This window comes from Callospermophilus lateralis, chromosome 7 (assembly GCF_048772815.1).
Source record: "Callospermophilus lateralis isolate mCalLat2 chromosome 7, mCalLat2.hap1, whole genome shotgun sequence".
Classification (NCBI taxonomy): Eukaryota; Metazoa; Chordata; class Mammalia; order Rodentia; family Sciuridae; genus Callospermophilus; species Callospermophilus lateralis.
Genome location: NC_135311.1, coordinates 121,219,968 through 121,243,530, shown reverse-complemented (window position 1 = coordinate 121,243,530; position 23,563 = coordinate 121,219,968). Strand labels below are relative to the sequence as shown.

Below are 23,563 nucleotides of genomic sequence, written 5' to 3'. Positions count from 1 at the left end.
TCTGTTATCACTCTGGTTTTTTACTTTTGTGTTTCTCAGCCTTTGTTTCTGTTTTACCCTCTTTGACTTTCCAACTCAGGCTTCCTCCTCCCCCCACCCATTTCCTGTCCCCCTTCCCTCCACCGCTGAGGTGCACACAGACAGCATCAGCTTCCACCTCACAAACCCCAACAATGCTCTGTGGGCTCCCTTTCTCCCCACCCCCACTGCTCGCTCAGTGGAGCTCAGGAGGCCATGAACTTACACTTTCCTCCTCCTCGTGGGGTCCAGGCTCAGTTCTTGGACCTGAGAGGGGCCACCAGAGCTCCTCATCTATCACTCACTGATGACCTGGTCCTCAGCTTATGATGGGTGCCATTTCCAGCCTGGATGCAGGAAATTGAATTTGGCCTGCCTGCTGTTTGTGGCAAGTTTCTTGCCTCCTGCTGATAACAGAAAATGCTGACAGTCTGACCAAAGCCCTTGTGTGGCTGGAGCAGTGCATTTTCTTGGCCTTCCACCAGTGCAGGAGATGGTGCCAGGCCGTGTGCTCTTCTACCAGGGGCTGTGGCCTTGCCTCTGCCTGTATTAGCAGTGCTGCCCCACCTATCAGCCATCATTAATGAGCATTATCCTGCCCTCTGTCTATAGCAGGGGCTGTCACCCTCTCCTCTTGAAGGTTGTCCATCCTGACTCCCAACACAGGATGTTGTGAGTGTTCTGTCTGTAGAAGGGTTTTGCCCGTTCTTAGTCTATCCTATGATTCTAATAAAGTTATTGTCCAAGCCCTGCAATGACATGAGTACTGTTCTGTCCTAACTGTAGCAACTGTTTCAGCCTCAAGTGTGACTGTAACACATGTGGTCTTCTCTCTAACTATTTCACAGTCATATTGTTCTATCCTCTGACTGCCAATGAGAACTTTTTTTTTTTTTTTGGTATTGGGGATTGAACCCAAAGGCACTTTAGCACTAAGCTACATCCCCCCAGTCCTTCTTTTTTTAGTTGTAGATGGACACATACCTTTACTTCATTCATCTATTTTTTTATGTGGTGCTGAGGATCGAACCCAGCACCTTGCACATGTGAGGCAAGTACTCTACCACTGAGCTACAACCCCAGCACCCCCAATCCTTTTTATTTTTTACTTTGAGACAAAAATCTCACCAAGTTGCCTAGGCTGGCCTTGAACTTTCAGTCCTCCTGCCTCAGTCTCATGAGTAGCTGGGATTATACGTGTGTGCTACTGAACCTGGCAAATGATGTTACCTTTGCTGTGACTGAAACAAGGGGGCCACTCAGCAATCACACTGTGATAGTGGTGCCACTTGCCTTTCTCTGTAAGCTGAGCAGGTATGTGCTCGCCTGCACTCACTGGGGTCAAGGGCTGCCCATGAATCACTTGCCCTGATATAGTCTGGAGGACAAGAGGGAGGGTCTATCAAACATCCTCCCCTGCACTTTAAACTTCCAAATACCACCCTCAGAGTGAGTAGGGTCCGGCCTGGAGATGTCCAGGACCCCTAGAGGCTGAGGGGCGGGGGGCTATTTTGACAGGAAGCTTGGGGTGCTACAGGCTTGTGGTTGGGCTGCTGGGGCCTGGTTGGCTGCAGAGCCCTCAGAAGGAGGCAGGAAGTCAGGGTGGAACGTGGGCGCAGGGAGACAGGTGGTGACTGCGACGGCAAGGGGAGCTGAGACTGTATCTGGGCAGCCGAGCAAGGCCAGGAGGACCATGTGAATGGGCCAGAGGGCTCCTGGGCCGGACAGGTAAGGAGCACTGGGAACCGGGGTTCAGGGACTGTGGTAGGAAGCCGAGCCCAGAGGGCTGCAGCTCTGTGTAGGGCCACATCTGCAGCAACCCTTCAGGCTGAGAGAAACTCGTCACTGGAGGTCAGCTGGATCTCCCCTTTCCTGTGAAATTGATGGCTCTTGCCTCTGCCACCATCTGACGAGAAGATTATCGCTTCTTGGAGATCTGGCACATGGACATCAGATGTTAAAAAGGCCTTCAGAAATCACCACGTCCAGTTCTTCATCCCATGAGAATGAGGCATTTAAGACCCACCGGTAAAGCGGTGGCTGAGCTAAACCCTGGAGAGTAGTGGCCTAGGCTGGGACACCTTTTTGCTCCACAATGGAAAAGGGTCATAGGACAGTCTTGAGTCAGAAGACCCAGGAATCAATACTTCTGGTCCCTAGGCCAGACAAGAACCTCTTGAAAGAGACAGAGAGTCACCCAGAGGATCCAGATGGAGGTGTGAGAAGTGACCTTAGCCTAAGTGACCAGCATTGTTTGAGAGAGGGAGGAGACTACCAAGGGGAGCGAATGGGTTTGTGAGGGGATATTTGTCATCAGGGATGGAGTCCTTGGGCGGACACATCTGCTCTGACTCTGGGAAGTCTCAGAAAGAGAACGATGAGAGAGGAAAGAGGAAGGGCTATTTTTATCCCCGACAGGAGTACAGCTGGCCCTAGGCAAGGAACTTCTGAACTTCCCTCTGGAAAGTTGCCTTTCCTGCCTTGCCAAATGTCACAGCAGGATGTCCTCCCCTCTGCCCTGTCCCCTCCTGCTCAGCCCCAGCTGCATGTATAGGTCAGTTTGTCCTGCCCATTCCGACTTCAAACCCGAGGTCAGGGAGCTCAGAAGAGCACCGAAAGCTACCTCCGGTCTTCGGAGAGGCTAACTCTGAGCCTCCAGCTTCTGGGGGTAGTCCCCACCTCAGCCAGACTTTCCAGGTTTCCCCTGCCTCACTGGAGTTTTTCTTGTCACATATTTTCCACCTAGTCAGCATGTCCCAGCTTTTCTCCTATCTCCTGCCCCAAGGCCTGTCACCTGTTGTGGGGACTGGAAACATGCTGAAGCTCTCCCTGAGCTCCAACAGGGCTCATCTACTCTTGGACAGGCATGAGCAGTCCCCTGCACTGAGCCCTGTGCCGGTGGACCCATCAGACAGTGTCCCTAGCTTTTGGGGCTCAGGGACAGTGACTCTCCTCAAAGGGAGAAAGGGCCAAGGACAGGGGCAGAGAATGAGCTGAGGATTCAGAGGAGGGAGAAGACCTTCCTCAAGGGGATCTGGAAAGCTTTCTGAAGAGTCAAGGAAGTTTTAGAACAGAGGCCCATTTTGGAGAGTGAAGCCAAGGTCATTCATTATTCCTGGGTTCTGTTCCTTGGGACCATAAAGACAAAGTCCTCAGAGTAAAGGTAAGAGAGCCTAGAAGTGTCGTGTAGTGTGAAGAATGTGCATTTCAGGGTCAGAAAGACCCAAGTAGAATTCCGGCTTTGCCATTTCCTTGAGTAGCTTCATAGCTCCAAACTTTAGTTTACTTATCTGTAAAGAGCAATAATAGATCTCTCCCTTACAGGGTACTTGCAGGAGGTCAAAGAGAAAATAATGACTGTGATGTGCCCTGGGTAGTACCTGACACATAATAGGTGCTTAGGGGAAGCCAGGCACTTCCTTCCCTGCAAATGATGCACTAAGGGTTGGAAGGGCTGTCCACACCCAGAATCACACCTACTCAGCGCTTGGCCTTGGCAAGGCAATGAACCGCCCATTCCCTCATACTTGTGGTGTGGCTTTGCAAAGGAGCTGAGCTAGTTTCCTGTGTGTAGTGGAGTGTGAGAACGAAGGCACACTGGATTTTGAGATAGGCTATAGGGTTTGCCTTAGAAGAGGACCCCTTATATAGTCAGTCTCTCTCTTTCTCTCTCTCTCTCCTTCTCATCCTCCTCCTCCTCCTTCTCCTCTCCCTCTCTGTAAAACACCACAATTAATATCATCCTAAGAAAACTTAAGTATGCAGGTCTGCTAAGAGGTAGAGGCAGGGGCTACACATACAACACAGGCTGGATCTTACAAATCCATAAAACACCTACAACTAGAGCTTCAAAATCAGGCTCAATTTATGAAAGCATTTCTGAGGGGAGGTGAGGTAAGGGCAGGTGGGACCAAGATATATCATCCAGAATGTTTTGTTTTTCCCTTTTGTCCTTTTTCTGCTCTTGCAAGCTAAATACAAGTTCTACAATGAGCTACACCCCCAGCTCTGGAATGTGGTCTTTTTTTTTTTTTTTTTTTTTGTAGTACCAGGCAATTTAACCTAGGACCACTGAGCTACATCCCCAACCCTTTTTATTTTTTGTTTTGAGACAAAGTCCCAAAGTTGCTGAGGCTGACCTTGAACTTGTGATCTTCCTGCTTAATTCTTCTGAGTCGCAGGGATTACAGATGTGGGCCACCATGCCTGCCTGGAATATGATCTTTAAAAATCCACCTCAGTGTGCATTTTAAAGTGTCTGGAGTTGTAACTCCAACGCTTGTGCTAAAGAACACTAGTTCCGTGAGGCAACTGGAAAGAAAAGGGCCCAATCAACATGGCCTCTTCTACAAGCTCCGTTCCCCCAGGAGTTTCACAGTCAGCGCTAGCTTGTTAAAAGCTCTGTAAGTCTCTCCAGAGAAGAAGCCTTAATTCATTTTGTCCTATCCAGTGTCTCCCAAATTTGCTGGGCACACAACCTCTTTTTTCCTGTGCTGCCTGCCAGTTCCGTGTCTACACCTCTTGAGACAAGGATGGGAGTGGAAGGATAGGAATCTGTACTTGACACTCCTCAAAGGATTGTGCCTCTGACAGAGTTTTTGTGTGGGTGGTGGTTTTGTTGTTTTTGTTTTTCGATTGTAAAATTAGCACATACTTGTTTTTTAAAAAAATTAGACAGAATAGAGTCATAAAAAGAAATACCAGAAATGCAGCCCCCTCCAATTCTACTTCTGGGATGTACTCACTGGGAATATATTGGTGTGTGTCCTTCCAGATTTTTCCACATATAAATGATGCCAGACATCACAATGAAGATCCTGGTCCCCAGAGGCAGGCAGAACAGGGTTCAACTTGAAACTCCATCACTCATTTGTTTGTTATGTGGCCTCAGACAAATGCTGTACCCAGTTGATGCCTCAGTTTTTGCATCTGTAAAATGGAGATAATAATAGCACTTATATCATAGAATTATCATAAGAATTACATGAAATAATGCAAATAAAGGCTTAGCATAAAGCCTGGCTTGAAAGAATCCCCCACATACATATATTTAAATGCAAATTGGCTTACATTCTCCATTTTGTTTGGCAGCTTGCTTGCCCTGTTGATTCTAGGAGCTTTTCCTTGTCACAGAGCTCTACCAACACCCTTATCGACTTTAGCTAAATGGTAGTTTGGTAAAAGAGTAATAGTGATTTTGAGATGTTATTTCCTGGCCAGTTTTGCTGTCTTGTGTTGCTATGTTGTCAGGCGTCAGAAAGATTACCTTTCAGCCAGCTGATGACAGCCTTCTGTGAAATGAAGTGACCCCTCAGAGGGACACCCTCTCTGTCACAGAGGGCAAGGCCAAGTGATAGCACTCTCTCTGTTTGCTTACCTCTGTGTCCCCGGCACTAGATCGGAGCCTGGCACACAGGAGGTGCCTGTTAGTTTTTTATCAATAGGTTGACCAATTAAGGAAGATGTGGCTGGGGATGTAGCTCTGTGGTAGGGTGCTTGCCTAGTTCCTGACATCATACCTGCAAAAAAAGGTGGTGGCTCCTTTAAGCCACTGACAGAGGCCTAAGCCCAAAGATCTCTCCCACAGAGCAGCATTTCCCACATTATAGCCTGTTACCAATGTGTGTGAATAATTTCAGGAGATGATGGATGAACATCTACAAATGTTAATATGTGTGTTTATTTCATGGTGCACTAATGTGTAACTTCTGTTTACTTATGGCTGGTGATACGTGGTTTTTCATTGAAGGAGGTAAAGTTTTCATTTTGGGTAAACATATTAAAGGTGAAAAGGTGGTGTGTGGGAGTGCCAAAAATCACAAAAGAAAATGAAAATGGTAGAGATTATTTTAGTCTGGAAGACATTTAAGTCTGGTATCATAAGATGCCCGTGCTTAGCCCCAAATCATTCTCATATTTAAATTAATTACAGCTGAGCCGCACACCCAGCCCTATTCTTATTTTTTAGTCCTTATTACATACCAATCACCAGGTTAAGTATTTTATTATATGGGATCATCTATATGTAACCTAAAATGCTCATAACGGTCCCCAGATGCAGTTACTATTTTTATTCCCATTTTGCAGATGGAGGAACTGAGGGAGGCTTAAAAGGTTTAGTAATCTATCCAAAGGTCCTTTGCCAGTGAGTAATTGAGAGATTATGAGATTGAACTTGAGTCACTATGAAATGGACGTAGTGAGCTGAGCTTCCATAACCTGTAGAAACTTTCATAAAATGTTATGGAGGGCTGGGGTTGTGGCTCAGTGGTAGAGCGCTCGCCTAGCCTATGCAAGGCCCTGAGTTTGATCCTCAGCATCACATAAAAATAAACAAATAAAATAAAGGTATTGTGTCCAACAACAACTGAAACAATACATATTGAAAAAATTATATGGATTGCCACACTATAAATAAGGTTGCATCCAAATTAAACTCCCAAGATGCAAATGCACATGGAAGTAACCCCAGGGCAGGTGAATTACTGGTTAGGAGGCCTCTACTCAAATACCAATTAGAATAATTGCTTTATAGTTCTTATTGATGACAGTAGCTAACTAGCAGAATAAGTTTTATGTTTAAACCACTCCTAATTTCAGAAAAGAAACACATCTTGTAGTTGGGGGTATAGCTCAGTGGTACAGCACATACTCATGTATGAGGCTGTCAGTTCAATTCAGCACACACACACACACACACACAAAAAAAAAAAAAACCCAGAAAGAAAGAAAATGGTATTATATAAAAAAGGAACATGTAAAAAAGAAGCAATCCTAGGCACATTGCTGATTTACCCACTAGCAATTATTTACTATGCCTGCAATCCTGATTTTCCCCCCCACTTGGTAACAGGAATTGAACCCAAGGGCGCTTAACCTCTAAGCCACATCCCCAACCTTTTTTTGTATTTTATTTAGAGACAGGATCTCACTGAGTTGCTTAGGGCCCTCACTAAGTTGCTGAGGTTGGCTTCGAACTGCCATCCTCCTGAGCTGCTGCGATTGTTCTGATTTTTGGGTATCATGATGAGGTTTATGTGGGTATCCATGTCCAAGGCTCTTCACTGAACATATGCAACTTTGCCAATAACCAAATATCGGTGAGACACAAAGATCAAGTATTTAAAATGTTTTAAATGATTTATGACAGATTTTGCCACAAAATGGCCTGTGTACACTAATGATCTAAAGTAGAAGAGCCTACCTGGTCTTCATGTAAAGCATTGGCCCATATAACTCAAGCAAGAAGTTGGCACACATTTTAGACAAGATGTTTTAAAAATCAATCTGGTCGGAGAGTTGGGAGAATGTCATCTTTTTTGTGGGGAGATACTAGAGAGTGAACCCAGGGTCTCACACATGCTAGGCAAGAGCTGTACCACTGACCTGTATCCCCAGTCCTTTCTTGTTGTTGGTGTTTGTTGTTCTGAGACAGATCTTGCTAGGTTGCCCAGGCTGGGGTTGAACTTCAGTCGCTCCTGCCTCAGCCTCCCAGATAGTTGGGATAATAATACACACCTCCAAGTCTGGCTCATTCACTTTTATGAGCTTTACATACATTGACTTAAAAAACATTAATCTAGGGGCTGGAGTTGTGGCTCATCAGTAGAGCACTCCCCTATTATGGGCGAGGCCCTGGGTTCGATCCCCAGCACCACACAAAAATAAATAAATAAAGATATTGCATCCAGGGGCTGGGGTTATGGCTCAGCGGTAGAGCGCTCGCCTCGCATGTGCAAGGCCCTGGGTTCGATCCTCAGCACCATATAAAATAAATAAATAAGTAAATTAAAAAAAAATGTGTGTGTGTGTGTATATATATATATATACACACACATATATATGATGTTGTGTCCCACTACAACTAAAAAATGAATACTAAAAAACACATTAATCTAGAATGTGTTTTGTCTACTTAATAAAATAAAATAAGAATATGCTTTAGCCAGGCGTGATGGTGAGCACCCGTAACCCCACCTACTTGGTAGTCTGAGGCAGGAGGATCGAATGTTCAAAGTCAGCCTCTGCAACTTAGCAAGGCCCTAAGAAACTCCATGAGACCCTGTCCCAAAATAAAACACAAAAAAGAGCTGAGGATGTGGCTCAATGTTTAAGTTGAGGGTTCAATCCCCTGTACTAAAAAAAAAAAATTTTTAAAACTAAAGTTGGGAATGTAGGTCAGAGGTGGAATACTCTTGTTTTTCACTTCCAGTACTACAAAAAATAAAGTAGAATATAAAAGGAGGCTGGGGATGGGGCACGTAGCTCGGCGGTAGAGTGCTTGTCCAGCATGTGTAAAGCCCTATTTCAAACCCCAGTACTGAAGGAAAATAAAAAATTAATGAATCTACAAGAATCAGAAATCCACAGCTACAATTCCTCAACAACCCTGGGACCAGAAAGCCTAGTTCAGAAGATTCACACAGCCTGAGATTTTTTTCCTCTGGTATCGGGGATTGAATCCAGGGGTGCTTTAATCACTGAATCAGATCCCCAGCCCTTTTTATTTTTGATTTTGCGACAGGGTCTCACTAAATTGCTTAGGGCCTTGCTAAGTTGCTGAGGCTGGCCTGGAACTTATGATCCTCCTGCCCAAGCCTCCCGAGTTGCTGGGATCACAGGTGTGCACACAGCCTGAGATCTTTTGAATCAATTAAACATACCATGTGTGCAGGGCTGATGTGTGTGTGTGTTGGGCAGGGTGAGCACATGGCTGAGGGGCTAGAAGGGCAGGCACTGGAATCCAGCTTCTACTCCACTTTTCAAGATTAACATGCTAGGGTTGGGTGGACCTCTAATAATGGGCAAAAAGTTCCCTGTGCCTCATGGGAAGCCAAGAACATTATAGATCCTAGTCAGAGATAGTCTAGAATCTACACAAGCCTCACTCTTGGCCTTGAGTTCCTGAGTTGGAAGAAGAGAATGTCCTCCTTCATTCACTCCAGAATTCGTCCTCATTGCCAGCTCTGGGAGCCCTGGGGATTCCTTAGATTTCTTTCTTCTTTCTTTCAGACAATGAGAAATTTATATTAAGCTTTAATTTTGACTTCTTTTTACTGACCTCATTATTAACCTGGTTAGATCACTTTGGCTACCCAGCAATTTTTGTCAAACTAAGACCAGAAAGATGAGACCTACATTTTTATAAACAGATGTATGTATCTATGGCCTCACAGTGACACAGGGACAGGCACTGCTGTACATACCTACATCTATTATGCATCCCTCTGTATGCACAGACTCATGCAGAACATGGGTTTACACACAGAAGCACAACACTCCTGAATCCTGTGCAGACCTGCATTCACCAGTGAGGAAAATGTAGATCCTGAAACATGCATTCTAGGTAGGAGGCGAATTGTCCAAGAGACAATGGTCAAGTCCTGGGTGGGGAGTGGTCCATACCTTCAGACCTGTCTCTCTTCCTCTGTGACCTGTCAGGACACCCCTTCCTCTGTAGGCTGCCCATGGGATGAAAAATAGAGGAAAATACCTTGATAGAGAACATGGGATCTTGCCACGTTGCTCTCGACTAAAACACTCAGGGTCACTCCAGGGGAACTGGGCTGCGCAAAATAACCACACATGAGACAGAAATACCTTTTTTCTTTGGAGGTGCTGTGACGGTTCCTCTGACCTTAAGGGTCTGAAGAAAGAGAGCCCACACGTGCTGACCCTTTTTATTGAGAAGCCATTCAAATGAGGCAAAGGGTCAGGTTTCAAGGGGCTGAGTCAAGCTTCACAATGCCTGCTGTCAGCAGGTTGACTGACATCTAGGAAGGCCACACCCAAGGGCAGAGTAAGAGAAGGGGACACAAAAGGGTGTTTCCATGGAAGATTCTATCCCAAACAGGGCAAGGGGAACAGGTGAGCATAGCTTGACCCATGGGGCTGCAGGAAGGCACACCTAGGCATGAAGACACATTTGGTGGCATTATTTCTACCCTCAAGATTGGGGCTACTGTCTTCAGCAACTTAAGAGTAGCCAGATCATTGGGGGGATGACCAGCAGTGCCTCAACTGATCAGGAGGGGAAAACGCTGGTCACAAGAGGTGACAGTCATGGGCTGGGGATGTGGCTCAAGCGGTAGCGCGCTCGCCTGGCATGCGTGTGGCCCGGGTTCAATCCTCAGCACCACATACAGACAAAGATGTTGTGTCTGCTGATAACTAAAAAATAAATATTAAAATTCTTTAAAAAAAAAAAAAAAAAAAGAGGTGACGTTCTCTCACAGGATCTGATTTGAGTTTGTTTCTGACAGGAACCCTTAGTGTGTTATTGGGAAAATCACCTAACCTCTTTGATCTCCCAACTTCTCCAGCTTTATTTTTCTTATTATTAATTATTATTATCATTTCATCTCTTCAACTTGTTGTTGTTGTTTTGTTTGAGGTAGTGGGAATTGAACTCAGGGCACTCTACCACTGAACTCTATCACCAGCCCTTTTTATCTATTTTTTATTTTATTTTATTTTTAAATTTTTTTTGTAGTTGTAGATGGACAGAATGCCTTTATTTTATTGTTAATTTTTATGTGGTGTTGAGGATCGAACTCAGTGCCTCATGCATGCTAGGCAAGCGTTTGCCACTGAACTACAGCCCCAGCCCTATTTTTTGAGACAGGGTCTCGATAAGTTGCTGAGGCTGTTCTTGAACTTACAATCTTCCTGCCTCAGCCTCCTAAGTCACTGGGATTACAAGGGTGCACCAGGGCACTGGAGCCTTACTCCCTCTCTTCTTTGGCAAATTACATGAGTGCTTCCTAAACTCTTCCCTCCCAAGGACTATTGCCACTTCCTGTCCTACATTCCCTGATCCAATGGCTCTCATGGTTTAGAAGTTTTTGCCTACTAACAAGCTTCATTTAGCTACTAGTTTTTGTTTGTTTGTTTGTTTTCTAGTTTAAAAACTGTGTGTGTGTGTGTGTGTGTGTGTGTGTGTGTGTGTGCTGGAGATTGAACCCAGGTCCTTGTCCATGCTAAGCATGTGTATAGTTCAAATTCTAATCAGAGACTTAACTAAGTATGCACTGAAAAGATAATAATACAATTAGTCAAGTCAAGAACTAATTTCCCTACAGACTCTTCTCTTCCTGGGGATGTGACCCAGGGTTTTACACATACTAAGCAGGTGTTTGCCACTGAGCCCCACACTGTCCCCAGTCTTAAGGGATATCAGATACTTTCTGATGGATCAAGATTCAGTCCAAGACATAGATCCTCCCTGCATCTCTCTTGGACTCTCCCTGAGGCTCTGTGGCTTCTCTTCTCTCCCCACCTGATCTCAGCCTGGGCCAGGTGTGATCTCCATCCTAGATTCCTTCTGCCCCTTCCACTAGCTTCTCCTCACTTCTATAACCCAGTTCATCCCCTCTTCTTTTTTTTTTTTTTTTTTTTTTTTTTTTTTTAAGGAGAGTGTGAGAGACAGAGAGAGAGAGTGAGAGAGAAATTTTTAATATTTATTTTTTAGTTTTCGGCGGACACAACCTCTTTGTTTGTATGTGGTGCTAAGGATCGAACCCGGGCCGCAGGCATGCTAGGCGAGCGCGCTACTGCTTGAGCCACATCCCCAGCCCCCCCTCTTCTTTTTTTATTTTTTATTTTTTTTTAGTTGTACATGACACAATACTTTTGTTTATTTACATTTTTATGTGATGCTGAGGAGAGAATCCAGTGCCTCACCCATGCAAGACAATCACTCTACCACTGAGCTACAACCCCAGCCCTCATCCACCCCCTCTTTTATTCACCCCCTCTTTTTTTTTTAATTTCAATATTTATTTTTCAGTTTTCGGCGGACACAACATCTTTGTTTGTATGTGGTGCTAAGGATCGAACCCGGGCAGGACGCATGCTAGGCGAGCGCGCTACCGGTTGAGCCACATCCCCAGCCCCGCCACCCCCTCTTTTTAACCCCAAACTTTTTCCTGCCTTTTTTCAAAGTCTCCCAAACTGTCAAGCTAATAAGGGACATTAGTGATCTAGGCCTGCAGCCCATCTGATACTGGTATTCTCTCCTAGCATAACCAACCTGTGCTTTTCTGAGGTGTGTTGAATCACAAACAACATGTCTAGTCTACCTTACTAGAGAGCTCAGGTCTTGGTATGTTCCAGGTTTCTATCAATCATTTTTGGGGAGCTTTTACTGCTCATCACTTCCTGGTTATAATCAAATGAGCATCCTAAAAGCCATACAGTCACAATGAGTGAACTCTGACCTGGCAGGATTTCTCAAAGTCCTCCTGCCCTACTGACAGGAGTCCTTGGGGTAGGAAGAAGAGTGATTCTGCTACTTTTTTTTTTTTTTTTTTCTGAAAGACTTTTGGTTTGACTTAATATTCCATGAGCATTTTGTGTTTTCCTGCACAAGAGGTCCTTATTGTTTAACTCATATGAATAAGATCGACCAATATTCATGTTACAGGAAGATGGGCACGCCATGACTTCCGGTATCTGCAGGAGGCTCTGAGTATCTCAGTTGAAGAAACATGAGCCTGAAGCAAAAAGTCCCACTTTCCCACCTTCCAGAGCAGGGGCTGATGGGGCAGAATGGGACCTGGTAGAAGTCTTTCCAAAGTGTATACTAAGGTGACAGTTATATAAGATGACAAGAAAGGGATGATGATCCCTACATGACAGAAGAGGAAAAGTCAGGCTTCAAAGAATGATTTCAGTAAAGTCACAGTGTCACAACCAGTTTTTGAACATAGGTCTTTCAGACTCCAGGGTCTGTCTTCTGTCTTGCTAACCAGAAACCTCCTTGGCTCCCATCTCCGCTTCTACCTGGTATAGATCAGCCGCTCTAGCTTTGCTCTACCTCAAAGAGGCTGCGTGACTTTTGGCAGGCTTCCCTGGGCCTCACTTTGCTTATCTCAAATAAGAGGTTAAATCCAGGTCTGGGGGCTGGGGATGTGGCTCAAGCGGTAGCGCACTTGCCTGGCATGCGTGGGGCCTGGGTTTGATCCTCAGCACCACATACAAACAAAGATGTTGTGTCTGCTGAAAACTAAAAAAAATAAAATAAATATTAAAAAAAAGTGTATACATACATATCAAAACATCAAATTGCACATATTATGTATGTGTAGTTTATTATATATAAAAAAAAATCCAGGTCTGGTGGCTCTGGTCTGTAATCCCAGCTCCTTGGGAGGCTGAGGCAGGAGGGTTGCTTGAGCCCAGGAGTTAGACTCTCTCTCCAATAAATGAATAAATAAATAAACTCAGAGGCTAGTCTGATAGTTTCTAAGACCTTTACAGGTGGGAGAATCTGTGCACTGACCTTCTGCATATCAGTTGACATTTATTTATAATAACTAGCTCTCAGTGCTGAGTGGCTTTCAGGCAAATAAAGCACACCCTTCATCAAGGGAGTGGAAGAGGCAGTAGGACTCATGCATAAATCAGTAATCATGGAACTCAGCGCCTGAGCTGATGACTGTGGTAATGATCCAGGGGCCTGGAGGATAGGAGAACAAAGAACAATGGAAGGGCTCCACAGAGTAGGTGACTTTTGAGTTGAATCTTGGAGGTGAAGTTCAAGTTCAGCAGGTAGACAGGCTGTATGTGTGTGTGTGTGTGTGTGTGTGTGTGTGTAGCTAAACAGATTGAGAAGGTGGAGTTGATCTTGATATTAAACAGTCTTGAATGCAAGGTAAATTATACTTTATTGGAGGACTAGTGTTTTCCAAGCAGTTCTGAGGAGCAGTCCCTGGGGAAGGATGTTTTCCATCCAGTCATCTTCAGAGGGAGGCTCCCACTCTGACTTGGGCAGACAGCTCTTCTTTTACCTGCTGTGTCTACGTAGTTCTGCTTGATTTCATCTGACAAAAAGTTTCCGCTGCTAAAACAGGCAAACAAACAAAAAAGTTCTGGCCAACAAGGCCGCTGAAGGGTTCTCTGCTGGTGAGAAGAAAAACCCTATTAGAAGGAACCCTCTGAAGGAGATTGTGTGGGTGTGGGTATGGGGGAGGGCAGAGGCCTGAGGGTGACTTTTGGAAGCCAGGGTCTCTCACCAGCTTCCTTAGTTGGCAGGAGAATTGTGATTAGGAGAGGGGCATCATCTTCTCTGGTAGAAGAGAATCTGATCAAAAACTTAGGTCTCCCTCAAAGCTTGGTAAAGTGTGTGACCTCTGGGAGGTAGTCCTCCAACCCGGAGACTGGCAGAGGGTGGGGAGGCAGGAAGTGGGTAACTAGACTGACAAAGGTGCTTGTGGCGGTTTGCCCATCCCAGGTGGGGGGCGGAGCATAGGCGAGGCATAGGCCTAGTGTCAATGTACTTGTGGCCTGAGGGCTCTGAGGGGACACCAGTCAGGAACCCTCATTTCAGCTCTTTTGTGGCTGGTGAATGGGGGTCCGGCTGCCGACCCTCTCAGGTACTTTCGGAAACTCCCAGGGCAACACCCTAAGACGCCTGATGTCCGAGGGAACAGATCTAGGGGGAACTCCTTCAGCCTCCTCTCCATTTCCTTAGGGACCATGGGCTGTACCTGCAGCTCAAACCTTGAAGATGACTGGATGGAAAACATCGATGTGTGTGAGAACTGCCATTATCCCATAGTCCCGCTGGATGGCAAGGGCACGGTAAGGGGCAAGATGGGGATTGGTGAGGGAGCCAGTTGGGTGTGCAGCCCAGGAGAAGGAAAGAGCTCACTACTAGAGGCCCTTGAAATAACTCAGCAGATCCTAGAATACAGAAGGAAAAAGAGGCCCAGAGATGGGAAGGGACCCTCTTGAGGACACATACATACATAAATACATAGTGGGCAAATTCAGAGATAAGAAATCAGGTTGGAGAAATGGAGGAGAGTAGGCAGAAAGGAGGGGAGCCAGGATCTGATCTGGCCATCTTTCTCTTACCCACCCTCATTTCCCATCCCACAGTTGCTCATGAGGAATGGCTCTGAAGTACGGGACCCACTTGTCACCTATGAGGGCTCCAACCCACCAGCCTCTCCACTGCAAGGTGACCCCAACCAGCAGAGCCAGGAAAATAAAGTCTGTGGATCCTTGGCTGTTGGCCTTCTCCTCCCTTCTACCTCATACCCTGTTCTTTCTTGGTCCAAGTCTTGTTCCAGCTGTGACTCCAGAACTCTATTCTCCTAGGCTGGTTCTCCCTGACGCCCCCTGTCTTTACAGATAACCTGGTTATCGCCCTGCACAGCTATGAGCCCTCTCACGACGGAGACCTGGGCTTCGAGAAGGGTGAACAGCTCCGTATCCTGGAACAGTGAGTGCCCCTCCACCCACCCACCCTGCACTGTGGATTCTGTGAGAAAGCGTTGTCCCGGGTACTGCATCCCTCCTGGGGTCCTTGACTGGCTCGAAGTGGGTGCCTTTGGGACAAAATGCGAGGCTCCAGAATGCTGATCCAGGGGTCGCGGTGGCCTGAGTTACTGGGGACCCTGATCGAGGGTCTCCAACTGACTGCCCCTGTGGCGCAGGAGCGGCGAGTGGTGGAAGGCGCAGTCCCTCACCACAGGCCTGGAAGGTTTCATCCCTTTCAACTTCGTGGCCAAAGCGAACAGTCTGGAACCCGAACCGTGAGTGGGGACCTTGGTGGGTGTGGGTGGGAACGGATCTAGGGATCTCGGAGCGGGGAGTGGTCCTGGGGGTGGTGGCGGACGCTTGAGGATGATGGAGTTAAAAAGGACCAACAGCCGACGGCCTTCGCTTCTTCCGCAGCTGGTTCTTCAAGAACCTAAGCCGCAAGGACGCTGAGCGGCAGCTCCTGGCGCCCGGGAACACGCACGGTTCCTTCCTGATCCGAGAAAGCGAGAGCACAGCTGGTGAGCGACTGGGCGGGGCCCGAGGGCGGGGCCTCGGGAGTGGGCGGGGCCGCGCGCGAGTAGGTGCTGGAGGAGCGGGGTTTGAGCCCTAGTCCAGGGCTGCAATGACCGCGCGGCTAGCAGGAGGCCACCCTTTCTCCTTTGCGTTTTTTTTTGGTTTGTTCATTCATTCAGGATCATTTTCACTGTCGGTCCGGGACTTCGACCAGAATCAGGGAGAGGTGGTGAAACATTACAAGATCCGTAACCTAGACAACGGCGGGTTCTACATCTCCCCTCGCATCACTTTTCCCGGATTGCATGAACTGGTCCGCCATTACACCAGTGAGCCCCAGCAGGACCCCTCACCTGTGCCCTACCAGCCTGTCTCCCCCTAGTCCTTCTCAGGGGTACCCTTCAACCATCTTTCAGGGCACTCCTTCATTACCAAGTGGGTGAGATGTGGTACCTGACCCTACAGCCCAGATGTAGGGTGACCGACCTTCACCCCGCTTCATTACATTCCTCTAGAAGGGAACTTGGAGAGCTGGGGGTTGGGGAAAACACCCAAGGCCTCGCATATTGACAGCCCCCTCCTTCTCCCTTGCCCTTGCCCTTGCAGATACTTCTGATGGGCTGTGCACTAGGTTGAGCCGCCCCTGCCAGACCCAGAAGCCCCAGAAGCCGTGGTGGGAGGACGAGTGGGAGGTTCCTAGGGAGACGCTGAAGCTGGTGGAGCGACTTGGGGCCGGCCAGTTCGGGGAGGTGTGGATGGGTGAGTACGTGCTTCCAAGACTGCTGGGAAAGAGGGGAAAGGGAGGCGTCCACTTTCAGGGCAGCTGCTTGGCTCTGGGAGCAGGAGTTCCACAACTCCTTCACTCCCTCTTGTTCCCTATCCAGGGTACTACAACGGGCACACGAAGGTGGCAGTGAAGAGCCTGAAGCAAGGCAGCATGTCCCCTGACGCCTTCCTCGCTGAGGCCAACCTCATGAAGCAGCTGCAGCACCCGCGGCTGGTCCGGCTCTACGCGGTGGTCACCCAGGAGCCAATCTACATCATCACCGAATACATGGAGAATGGTGGGTGCTACAGCCATACCTGGACGCTGGAGGACACTGCTGTCTCCCACCCCTTCCTACCTCTACTCTACCCCTATCCTACTGGAGTGGGGCGGGGGGATACCCCTTTTGCTCTGGCCAAACACTGAGGGTTTTCCTGGGCATCTAAAGACCCACCTACAGGGGTGAGAAGAAGCTGTGACATCTGAGTCTGTCTACGACCCAACCTGAGGTGGCAGCCTTTGGAAGAATATTCATCCCCATCTTTCCTGACCTGCAGTCATTCCCTTTTGCATTTTTTCAAAGTCAAAGCATCTCAGGATGCTTGACCTCAGAAAATGAGTAGGTCCCTAGTTCTGTTTCTCTCCTTTCTTCCCTGGAAACGTGGGAGGATGGATTTGCTCCAAAGCCTCCTTTTCAGTTCTGGGTGAGCCCCACGCCTCTCTGGGACTGCTGTTGGACAGAGTGAGAATCCTATCAAGAGGGATATGAGTTTCTAGGCTCAGCTTTGAAGCCATTGATTTGCCATGTGTGGTATAGGCCAACTCCCTGTACTGTCTATGGTATTCAGCTCCCCTAAGTTCAACAGCAGAAATCTAAAAAAGCTCATCCAAAAATAATATGCAATGTCCATTAAGGACCTAGAATCTGACTGTCTGGATTAGTCTTGGCTTCATGATTATTAGCTTTGGGCAGATCACATCACTTATTTCTGCCATGGTTCTCATCTGTAAAATAGTGGTACTAATGCAATAGGCACTCCCTCATAAGGTCTTTGTAAGGATGAGAGTTAGAACAATCTCTGCCATAAATTTGTTGCTGTTATCTGGCTCTGATTGTTTGGGAGTACAAGACATGTCTCTCTTTCAGGGAGAGAAATAAACTATTAATTAGTTACTGGGTTCTGGAAGTGGCAAAGAGATTTTGTCTTGAGTAATAACTTTTATAGTTGCTTAGAGTGCTGAGTTGAGAAGGATTCTGAGGCTCATTGGAAATGAACATTGGAATTGATGCATCTGCCCCTAATACTTGAATGGCAGCACATGTCCACATATTTACTGTGTCTGAGTGAGGCTTTCATCTTTGCTGCATAATTCAGCACTTATAGTGGGGACAGGTTATTGTTGTTCTCACATTTTTTTTTTTTTTAATAGTGCTGGGGATTGAACCCAGGGCCTTGTGCATGCAAGGCAAGCACTCTACCAACTGAGCTATATCACCAGCCCTTCACATGGGGTTTTAATCTCTTGGATAGGGCAAGTGGTCACTAACTCTATCCCAACAACTCACATCCATGGTGTCCTCCCAGATGCCCTCCACTACCAGAGAGGTGGTCCCTCAGGCCTCCAGGGACCACTTTCCCTACTTCTCATTCAATACATTCAGCACTGGGCACTGAAAACATGGACGCTTGGACATGGATGAATCAAACAAGGTTTCTACTGTAAGGGAAACGTGACTTTAACTTTGGGCAATGGGAAAACCAAAGTTTATGCCATGGGGGAAGTTCCAGCGTGTCAGAGGAATGTAGATGATGATGTAACTTATTAAACCTGGTAGGATCTAGACAGGCTTCCTAGAAGAATAATCTAGTGGACTGTGAAACAAGAGTAGAATTTTTTTAGCAGGCAGAGATAAAACAAAGAAATGTTGAGATGAGAATCTAGTGGTCGGGCTGGGGATGTGGCTCAAGCAGCAGCACGCTCGCCTGGCATGCGTGCAGCCCGGGTTCGATCCTCAGCACCACATACAAACAAAGATGTTGTGTCCGCCGAAAACTAAAAAATAAATATTAAAATTCTCTCTCTCTCTCTCTTTAAAAAAAAATACTTTAAGAGAATCTAGTGGTCTGTGTGAAGAATCTAAAAATTGCCCATAGTGGGGGCAGTGAGAGAAGTGGGGTGGGTGGAGCAACCACAAAGTGGAGCAGGCAGGGTTTTGGATGCCCAGCTAAGTTGTTGGGGCCTACTTTATTCTCACAAGGAGCTTACAGACCCCTCCAACCATACCCTATACCCTGAGCATACTCACCTTGAACTCCTCCATTCTCCTAATTCTTCCTTCCTCTAGACTCCAGTTAGGGGAGGAGAGTCTGGGACCCTTTCGGGCAACTTGGTCAGCAACTTTTGCTTCTGCCCACAGGGAGCCTGGTGGATTTTCTCAAGACCTCCTCGGGCATCAAATTGACCATCAACAAACTCTTGGACATGGCAGCCCAAGTAAGGAGACTGGGGAGCAGTTTGGCATGGGTACATGGGTACCGTGGGGTGAGGATGTCCAGCCCAGGGCTGATGACCTGTACCTGGCCAACAGATTGCAGAGGGCATGGCATTCATTGAAGAGCGGAATTACATCCACCGTGACCTGCGAGCTGCAAACATCCTGGTGTCTGACACCCTGAGCTGCAAGATTGCAGACTTTGGCCTAGCACGGCTCATTGAGGACAATGAGTACACAGCCAGGGAGGGTAGGTGTGGGACATGAGGGAGTTCTGGGGTCTGGAGGGTCTGGCCAGGAAGACATGGGTGACCTCACTCTTTCCCCACCTCCCTACAGGGGCCAAATTTCCTATTAAGTGGACAGCACCAGAGGCCATCAACTACGGGACATTCACCATCAAGTCAGATGTGTGGTCTTTCGGGATTCTATTGACGGAAATTGTTACCCATGGCCGTATCCCTTACCCAGGTCAGTGCCAAGGGTAGGAACCTCAGGGTTATAGGGAAGGGCAGAAAATTTTTGTCTTCTTACTCACTGCTTTCCAGGTTCCGAATTTGAAACTTTTGGCTCTTATCCTGTATCCTCTGAGGAGTGTGACTCCAACGATCCTAAGCAGATCCCAGTGCTGGCTTTCATCACTGTCTCTGGATCTTGTCCTTTTTTTCCCAGATCCTTTCTTTAATTCTGGCATGGGCAGCCTAGTATGGTAGAAGTGGATCTAGCCTGGGAATCAAAAGATCTTTTTTTTTTAAACCAAATTGGTTATTGATTCTAACTTTCTGTTTGGCTTTGATCAGATCATTCTATCTTTTTGTATCTATTAAATATAAGATCAAAATAGGCTGGGCTCTGTGACAAGGGAGGCTGAGGCAGGAGGATTGCAAGTTCCAGGACAGCTTCAGCAACCCAGGAAGACCCTCTCTCAAAATTATAAAAAGTATAAAGGGTGGGGGAAGTAGCTTGGTAGTAAAGCCAAAGCCACCCCTGAGTTCAATCCTCTACATATACCTACAAAAAAAAAAAAAAAAAAAAAAAAAAGAAAGAAAGAAAGGAAAGAAAAAAAAGTTAAAAATACTGCTTAGCTCATACTAAGCTATTATTAATCATTACTTTGGTCAAGTAACGTCATTTCTCTCAGCCTCAATTTCCTGATATTAGAAAAAAGAGATTCTGTGAAAGAGCCTGACTCATAGTAGGTGCTCACTAAATACTGGTTTCTCTTCCCTCTGAAGCTTTTCATCTAAAGAGGGAGAAACAGATACTACCCCCACATCCTCCATGTCTGGAACAACATTCTTAACCTTAAATTCGTCCAAGACAGGGGTGGGATTTTTTTTTTTTTTTTTTTAATGGTACCAGAGATTGAACCCATGGGTGCTTAAAAACTGAGCCATATCTCCAGCCATTTTTTAAAAAATTGATTTAGAGACAGGGTCTCACTAAATTACTTAGAACTTGTCAAGTTGATGAGGCTGGTTTTGGACTTGTGATCCTCCTGCCTCAACCTCCTAAGCCACTGAGATTACAGGGTGCATCATCACACTTGGCCCCAGTGGTATAATTTTTTTTTTTTTTTTTTTGAAAGGAACTCACTAAGAAACTCTAGGGAAAGGAAATGGAAAAGGAAATTGGGAGCAGGGAGGTTATGGAACACAGTGGCTGGATTTGCAGAGACTTCCCACATTCCCAGTAAAATATGAAAAGAACTTTACTCCTAGCAAGGTAAAGGCACCCTGTGTTCAGATGAGAGGTGGGCTCCCTGCCCTGGGCTTTCCCCTCACACAGTCCAGGGCCATTGCTGGACCTAGACCACACTCCAGGTGTTCTGCCAACAGTCCTTCCCATCCGCCACTGTGCTTATGGAGGCAAACCCATAGAAAATGTCTCCATTAGAAGAAAAGGTAGTGAAAGCAGGATGACAGGTCTTGGGGATACAGACAGTGGCAGAGCACTTGCCTAGCAAGCTGAAGGCCCTGGGTCTAATCCCCAGCACCACAGAAAAGAAAATGTTGATGAATAGGAACTGACATGTGGCATTAGGGTCAGGGAGACAATGGGAAGCAACAGGGACCTTGGTGAATTTGCATCTGCTCCAGTGGAAGGAGTTTGTTGTTGTTTGTTTGTTTGTTTGTTTTGACAGTGCTGGGGATGGAACCCAAGGACATTCTATTACTGAGTCACATCTCCAGCTCATTTTATTTTCTATTTTGAGACAGGGTCTTGCTAAGTTGCCCAAGTTGCTCTCAAACTTAGATTTCTCCTGCTTCAGCTTCCCAAGTGGCTGGAATTTCAGGCACGGGCAACTGAGCCTGGAAATCTTTTTTTTTTTTTCAAGAGAAGTCAAACTTGGAGTTTTAGGAAAACCTGCTTATTTCCAAATATAGGTGATTGATTCAAATTGTTTAAAACACCATATGGAACAAACCAAAGTGGGCCTGTGAGCTATATTTAGACTGGCTTTTGTCTGTGGGTTGGCACACTCCACTCTTCATGGGTGTTTGGTTTCCTGGTCTGCATTTTCCTGTGTCCTGATTTTAAAATGTGAGGACCTGTAAAAGGTAAAGGCCTCCCAGAGCAAGATGTGGGCAAAACTTTTTTTCACTCTTGACCAGGCCCAAACTCTGCAGGAGCAAAACTTTTATTTTGCCAAGCATTCACAGTGCATGCCTATAGTTTATTCTACTCAGGCGGCTGAAGCAGGAGGATCGCTTGGGTCAGTCTGGGTAATAGCGAGACCCCTCGTCTCAAAAACAAAAACAAAACTTCTATTTTTCTAGAAAGGTTTGGTCTTTGGGGATTAATTATCTTCTCTCAAGATATTGAAGAAGAAAACAGAGGCTGCGTGGGTATTGTAGAATAGGGAGGCCCAGAAGCTGCCATGGGGACCAGGAGCAGCACAAAAGAAGGTTACCAGCCCAATGACTATTTCATATGGGTCATGGAGAGGCCTGATGAGCCTTCTCAGTGAGGGGCAGAATCTGCTTTGCTGGAGTATGGGGGGGTCCATCTGCTCTCCTCATGTGCCTTGTCCCAAAGCTAGAGATGCCTCCTCCTGCCCTGGGTCCAGACCACCATATCATTCCCACCAAATCATAGCAACCTCAGGTGCCTTTACGAAGCCTCTCCTGTTCAAACACTATACCTGGTGCTTTGTATGCACTAGCTCACTGAGTCCCCTTAAGAACTCTGTGAGGTAGGAACAACTATTTACTTCATTTTCCAGGCGAGGAAACTGAGGCTCAAAGAGGTGGCTTACACAAGGTCCCACAGCTAACATGTGTGTCACTGAGTGTGTAAATCTGTAACAGGAACTCCCAGTGGTCTCACTGATATTTAGCAGGTACCATTAGTGTGGCCTACCACTGATGAAAACCTTTTGGATTGGCACTCACACCGCACCATTTAAATATTCTGAACATCGCCTGTATTTGTCAGTTTTCTGTTACTGTAAGGAAATACTTCATGGAGGTTAGGAAGCAAAGAGGAAGAGGAGGGGTCGGGGTCCAATACCCCATCAAAGGCAGGCTTCCAATGATCTCACTTCCTCGCTAGGCCCCACCTCCTAAAAGTTCAACCACCTCCCATAAGTGTCACAGGCTGAGGACCAAGCCTTCAACACATGGATCTTGGGAGAATATTTAAGATCCTAACTCTAGCATCAGCCCTGCCTGTGGGCTTTGAAAGCCTGGAGGTTTGATGTCCTTGTTTCCTATTGATCTCCAGGGATGACCAATCCTGAGGTGATTCAGAATCTGGAGCGAGGCTATCGCATGGTTAGGCCTGACAACTGTCCAGAGGAGTTGTACCACCTCATGATGCTGTGCTGGAAGGAGCATCCAGAGGACCGACCCACCTTTGACTACCTACGCAGTGTGCTGGAGGACTTCTTCACGGCCACAGAGGGCCAGTACCAGCCCCAACCTTGATATTGATAGGCCTAGCGGGCTTGAGGCTTTCCCCGGTCTGGCCACCCTGGCTTGGGAAGTTGGGGTTCTTGTGCCATGTTCACGTGACCTATGCACTTATGGACTTCATACACGAATCTCACCCACATGTGACACATGTATATTGTATGTCATATGCATATCCCATAGTTGTGTGGGTTCTACATGTGTCTTGTACATGTATAATCTGTGCACATATGTTTTGGAGACGATGATCTGAAGTGTCTCTTTCTAGACACTCCCATTTTCTGAGACCACAGAGTGGGGGAAGAGGCTTATGATTGACACCTGCTTCTGTCTACCTCTTTTCTTTCTCTGGTCCAGAAGTTCCTTGCAGCCTGGGACCTTATCTGATACCTTTTGTACTCCTCCTCAGGGCCTGGCACACATCAGGAGCTCAATAAATCTCAGTTGATGAAGGTTGTATATCTCTCTGCTGTGCACCACCTTTCTTTCTTTGTGGGGAGATACTAGGGATTTGGAAGATGGAAACTAGGTCACCCTGAGTTGGATTAAGAGATGAGATGAGTAGCCGGGTGTGGTGGCACATGCTTG

The 23,563-nt window shown here is 46.7% G+C and overlaps 1 protein-coding gene and 1 non-coding gene across 2 annotated transcripts; one reads left to right on the top strand and one right to left on the bottom strand.

Moving 5' to 3' along the window:
* Nucleotides 1-1,666: 1,666 nt before the first annotated feature.
* Nucleotides 1,667-23,347, top strand: Lck (LCK proto-oncogene, Src family tyrosine kinase). The gene is made up of 13 exons (XM_076863048.1): nt 1,667-1,746; nt 14,492-14,601; nt 14,902-14,983; nt 15,157-15,247; nt 15,462-15,560; nt 15,703-15,806; nt 15,981-16,130; nt 16,408-16,560; nt 16,686-16,865; nt 18,987-19,063; nt 19,158-19,311; nt 19,401-19,532; nt 22,788-23,347. Exons 2-13 carry the CDS (start codon nt 14,497-14,499, stop codon nt 22,988-22,990), a joined length of 1,530 nt encoding a protein of 509 aa, XP_076719163.1. The 5' UTR covers nt 1,667-1,746; nt 14,492-14,496; the 3' UTR covers nt 22,991-23,347.
* On the bottom strand, nt 17,993-18,065 carry Trnaa-ugc (transfer RNA alanine (anticodon UGC)). The gene has a single exon. It is a non-coding gene; the product is annotated as a tRNA-Ala (tRNA).
* Nucleotides 23,348-23,563: the final 216 nt, after the last annotated feature.

What these genes read in the sequence shown, in the direction of transcription:
- Lck (XM_076863048.1), top strand. Translation starts at nt 14,497, where the DNA reads ATGGGCTGTACCTGCAGCTCAAACCTTGAAGATGACTGGATGGAAAAC. An exon ending in CGCTGGATGGCAAGGGCACG is followed by an intron (nt 14,602 to 14,901) that starts GTAAGGGGCAAG and finishes CCCATCCCACAG; the next exon opens with TTGCTCATGAGGAATGGCTC. An exon ending in CACCGAATACATGGAGAATG is followed by an intron (nt 16,866 to 18,986) that starts GTGGGTGCTACA and finishes TTCTGCCCACAG; the next exon opens with GGAGCCTGGTGGATTTTCTC.